This window comes from Elephantulus edwardii, unplaced genomic scaffold, assembly GCF_000299155.1.
Source record: "Elephantulus edwardii isolate Elephantulus edwardi_28Jun2011 unplaced genomic scaffold, EleEdw1.0 scaffold00026, whole genome shotgun sequence".
Lineage (NCBI taxonomy): Eukaryota > Metazoa > Chordata > Mammalia > Macroscelidea > Macroscelididae > Elephantulus > Elephantulus edwardii.
Window position 1 is genome coordinate 17721859 of NW_006399776.1, and position 5163 is coordinate 17727021.

General features: G+C 36.1%; 1 protein-coding gene across 1 annotated transcript; it reads left to right on the forward strand.

Moving 5' to 3' along the window:
• Positions 1-549: 549 nt before the first annotated feature.
• On the forward strand, positions 550-1488 carry LOC102848887 (olfactory receptor 4F3/4F16/4F29-like). Its single transcript, XM_006883235.1, has one exon. The coding sequence runs from the start codon at positions 550-552 to the stop codon at positions 1486-1488; it is 939 nt and encodes a 312-aa protein (XP_006883297.1).
• Positions 1489-5163: the final 3675 nt, after the last annotated feature.

Consider the following 5163-nt stretch of genomic DNA (forward strand, 5'->3'; position numbering starts at 1 on the left):
GCAGAACCCAAAATGTCTGAAAATTTAATATATGACAAAGGTAGTAGTTCAGTTTAATGGAGAAAAGTATGAATCAGTACACGATGCTGTCATGACTCTATTAGATTTGCTGGGAAGAAGTTTCTGTGTCTTTTGCACATGTTTCCTTTCTGTGATACTTTTTGTCAGAGTAGAAATTAAACTGCACAAATCTCTTTACTTCCTGGTTACCTCTCCTCATATTTTTCAGGTGCATTTTCCTACAATTAAAAAAATTATTATTCTAAAGTCTAAATTGAATTTGAAGTCACACAATGACTTGTTAAATCTAGGTATGGAGAAATGGCTGATGCTGTCTCTTCTGCTATCCAAACTCTAAATAACTGTATATAATGGCAAAGGAATGTTTTGGTTTTTCATATTCATGTCTCACTATAGCCAGGGTCTACCAGTTCAACTGAAAAAAATAATATTTTTGCCTTTTTCCTCTCTTCATAGGTTTTCAATGAGCACCCAATGACAACATTATCTCTTCAGTTAACTTCAGGGTCAGCCTTGCACAAGAAGTTGATGGATGTAGGAAACTACTCTTCGGTGTCTGAGTTTTTGTTGTTGGGACTTACCAATTCTTGGGAGATGCAAATTCTTCTGTTTCTGCTCTTTACAATATTTTATATAGCAAGTATGCTGGGAAATCTTCTCATTGTTCTCACAATCATTTCAGATCATCACTTGCATTCCCCTATGTACTTTTTGCTGGCAAATCTCTCCTTCATTGACACAGGTGTTTCCAGCATTGCAACCCCAAAGATGATTTATGACCTTTTCCGAAAACGTAAAGTTATCTCGTTGAAAGGCTGTATTACTCAGATGTTCTTCATTCACACTGTCGGGGGTACAGAGATGGTGCTTCTCATAGTCATGGCCTATGACCGATATGTTGCCATCTGTAAGCCTTTACATTACCTGACCATCATGAGCTTGAGAATGTGCATTTCTCTTTTGGCTATAGCTTGGACCATAGGCTTCATCCATTCTGTGGCCCAATTGGCTTTTGTTGTAAACTTACCTTTTTGTGGCCCCAACGAGATGGATAGTTTTTATTGTGATTTCCCTCGGTTCATCAAACTTGCATGTACGGATACATACAGACTAGAGTTTTTGGTCACTGCCAACAGTGGGTTTATCTCTATGGGCACCTTCTTCATCTTGATTGTGTCCTACATTTTCATTCTGATCACTGTTCACAAACATTCTTCAGGTGGTTCATCCAAGGCTCTCTCCACTCTTTCAGCTCACATCACAGTAGTTGTCTTTTTTTTTGGCCCTTGCATTATTGTCTATGTGTGGCCATTTCCTACCTTACCTATAGATAAGTTTCTAGCCATCTTTGATGCCCTTATCACTCCTTTTATGAATCCTATTATCTACACATTTAGAAATAAGGAGATGAAAGTGGCAATGAAGAGACTGTTTGGTAAGGTTTTAAGCCTCAAGAAGAGTCCATAAGACACATGTTTATTTTAACTATCCTTGGAAATGAGCCTTTATGCAATTTAATTGATATTTTCAAGATTCATTGAGAACTCTGTCCTCAGAGATTCTGTTCTTATTTGGTCAGCTCTTCATCAGAAACATTTGCTGTAAGGATCCTGAAAATATTGAAGAAGAGAGAATTCAGTCTTTTAAAAAAACATTATATTAATTATTATATCAATTATATTCATTATATTAATTTTTTAAAAAATTAATATGGTAACAAATTTACAGAAAACTTGGATTTCCATTCATTGATTGTCACTCATTTTTCTCCTTATATCTCCCCACCCAACCCTGGCCCAGTTGGTTTTTCTTTTTAAAAAGATTCTTTCATTGTTGTGAGAATCCAGTCTTGGAGAGTAAAGTCCTCTTTTATTATTGAAGGCTTCAGGGTTGATGAAATCGCTCATATTTTTCATTAAAACAAAATGTTGTACACTTTTTTTCTCAGGTAGTGATTCTCAAAGACATGTCTTCTAGTATTTACATCAAACTAAAAACTCAAACTTTTTGTTTTAGAGATGATTCTGACTTCTAGGAACTCTCCATTGAATTTCCAAGATGTGAATCTTACCTGGATACAATTACCATCTTTTTTCCTCAGCTAACTGTATTTATGGCCTAAGAATTTTTAGTGTCTGAGCTTTGGTAGTATAGTGTGTGGAATTCTGGATGCTAATGGAAAGGTTTATAGTTCAATTCCATCAGGTATTCAGTAGGAGAAAGATGGGCAGTCTCACCCAGGAAAGATTTGTAGCTTCAGAAATCTGATGGAGAATTGCTGTCAATTAGAACTTATTCTTTAAGAGTGGGTTCGATAAGGGTTTCATAAAGAGAGAAACAAAATAAAATGAATTACCTTTGTAGCTTTCTTGTTATAACAAACAACAAACTTGGAAGCAGGAGTGGCATTCAGCTCTGAAAGAGCTTGCCTCTGTGAACTCTGTGAACTTGGAGAAACGATGAAAGTCATACACGTGTTCAGGTCTTTCATTCATAGGGTTGCTGTATGAGTTGTCTACAATTCAATAGCACTTAACAACAACAACAACATATAGCTTTGAGAATTTAAGACACCTAACATCTAGATTTGCCTATCCATGTTCAGATTTAGTTAATAGTAAGGTTTTAAATATTTAGTTAAGTTGGAAAGTGAAATTTTGGATAAATCACAGAAAGAATTCAAATGACATTAATATTAATAATTAATCAAAAGCTTTGATTGAAAAAGCTGTTGATTATCATACCACTCTGTGTGTATGATAATTGTTTTTGCCTCAGTTATTTTCTAACAAATAGTCATTATTTTTTTATTACAGAGAAAATAAGTGAAAATGAAAAGGCCGTAAAATGGCTTATTTCAGAGATGAAAAGAAGATCAATATTGATTTGTGAATAAATTAATAAAAAGAAAATTTTTCTATTTTATATGAGCTAACTTTATTATGAAATACAAAACAATCACAAAATATATAAACTATAAAAGAAAATTTATTACTATCAATTAAGATACATAAGGCTATAATGAAAGATATATATTAAACTTTCCATGTGGTACGATATCTTTATGAAGAAAACGAATTTAAAAATAAATAATCTATTCAGAACTAGCCTTTCAGAGATAAGCTCTCATTATTGTTTCTGGCTTACCAAGTGTGGCATCAATACGCTATTTGTAATCTATTACAAAACTGGCCTACTACACATGAACACCAAATAATTAAAACTGATCCTTGTAAAGGGAGAGATTCTTAATAAAAGATTGAAATAATTCTTTTTTAGAAAAGAATATTTTTATCGTGAATACATATTGTATTTCATACATGTACGTTATGTTCCACACAGTCCTTAATTTACATTATATTTCAACCATTTATATTGTGGGTATTTTTCCTCTCTTAGACCCATTAACAACTAATTTTGTAAAACATATAAACCAGCCACTTCATGCCTCATGCCCTAACATCCCTTTTTTAGCTAGTTAATTGCTGATTTGCCCAAACCTATCAAACCTGAGGAAAGAAGGATGTCTCTTTGCTGAAAGATCCTCTCTTCAACTTTGAAAGTTTGAGAATCTGCATCTATAAGCATTGTCCAGACCAGTGCAAGCAATCAGGTAGCAGCAATCAGCCTTAGTTCACAGCATGGATCAACCTCTCTTCATCTAGGTTCTGGACAACTCATTCCCAGTCATCTGTGGGTAGGTTTAAATGGGAATCAGCTGCCAGCACTGGAGTCCACACTTCTCTCTGCATTCTAGAACTTTAGGTCTCCTCTTTTAGCCCCCACTTAAGACCAACTCAAGTCAGGGGGTCAGGGGTCTGCATGACTCCCAGCTCCTCAAGCCAACAATCTTTTCTTGCTTGTCCACACATTTGTGCATGCTAGGTGGGCAGCGCTGAGGGAATATGTCCAAGCTCAGCCTGGTTCTCCATTATTGTATCCCTCTCACTTTCATTCCTGTGATTCCAAGTGATCAATGTAAGTGAGTGAGCATACTCCAACCTTGAGGAGCCCTGGTGGTCTAGTGGTAAATAGCTGTGCTGCAATCCTGAAGGCATGTAATTAAAATCCACCAGCTTCTCCAGCTAGCCAAGTAGAAGGGTACAAGATCAACATAAAAACTCAGGTAGATTTTTCTACAGTGTCAAGGAGAATATAGAAACGGAGCTAAGAAAAACAATACCAATCACAATAGCTAACTTCAAGATGAAATATTTGGAAATAAATTTAACTAGAGACATAAAAGACCTATTCACAGAAAATGACAAAAATTACTACAAGAAACAAAAAGAGATTTGGAAAAATACAAGAATATACCATGCTCACTGGTAGGAAGACTCAATTTTGTGAAGAGGACAATTCTACCAAATGCAATCTGCAAGCTCATGCAATCCCAATACAGATAGCAATTCCATGCTTCAATGAGATGGAAAAGGCAATCCCAGCTTTGTTTGGAATGGAAAGAGACCCTGAAGGAGCAAAACACAACTAAAAAGGCAAACAAGGTAAGTGGCATCACACTCCCTGATCTCAAATCCTACTACACAGCTTTGGTGGTCAAGACAGCATAGTACTGGTACAGCAACAGACACATAGATCAAAAGAATAGAATTGAGAAACCCTGACATCAGATGATCCACTTATGTATGGTCAACTAATCTTTGACAAGAGGTTGGAGTCATTTAAGTGGGAAAGAACAGTCTCTTTAACAAATGGTGTTGGCATAACTGGAAAACTGTCTGTAGAAAACTTAAGCAAGACCCACACCTCACACCTTATATAAAAACCAACTCAATGTCGATCAGGAATGGATTGAGGATCAATATCAAGAAGACAAAGATTTTCATCTCTGGACCAATGGGCAGCATCAGGATAGATGATGAAGAGATTGAGGTTGTTCACAGCTTTAGTTTACTTGGCTCCACAGTCAACACTCTTGGCACCAGCAGCTAGGAAATGAAAAGATGTTGCGATGGGAAAGTCTGCTGTTAGGGATCTCTCCAAAGTACTGAAGAGCAATGGTGTCACTCTGGAGACTACAGTGCTTCTGATACAGGTCATGGTCTTTGCAATCACTTTTTATGCATCAGAGAGTTGGACAATGACTAGGGAGGATAGAAGGAGAATTGATGCCTTTGAGCT

What these genes read in the sequence shown, in the direction of transcription:
- LOC102848887 (XM_006883235.1), top strand. Translation starts at nt 550, where the DNA reads ATGGATGTAGGAAACTACTCTTCGGTGTCTGAGTTTTTGTTGTTGGGA.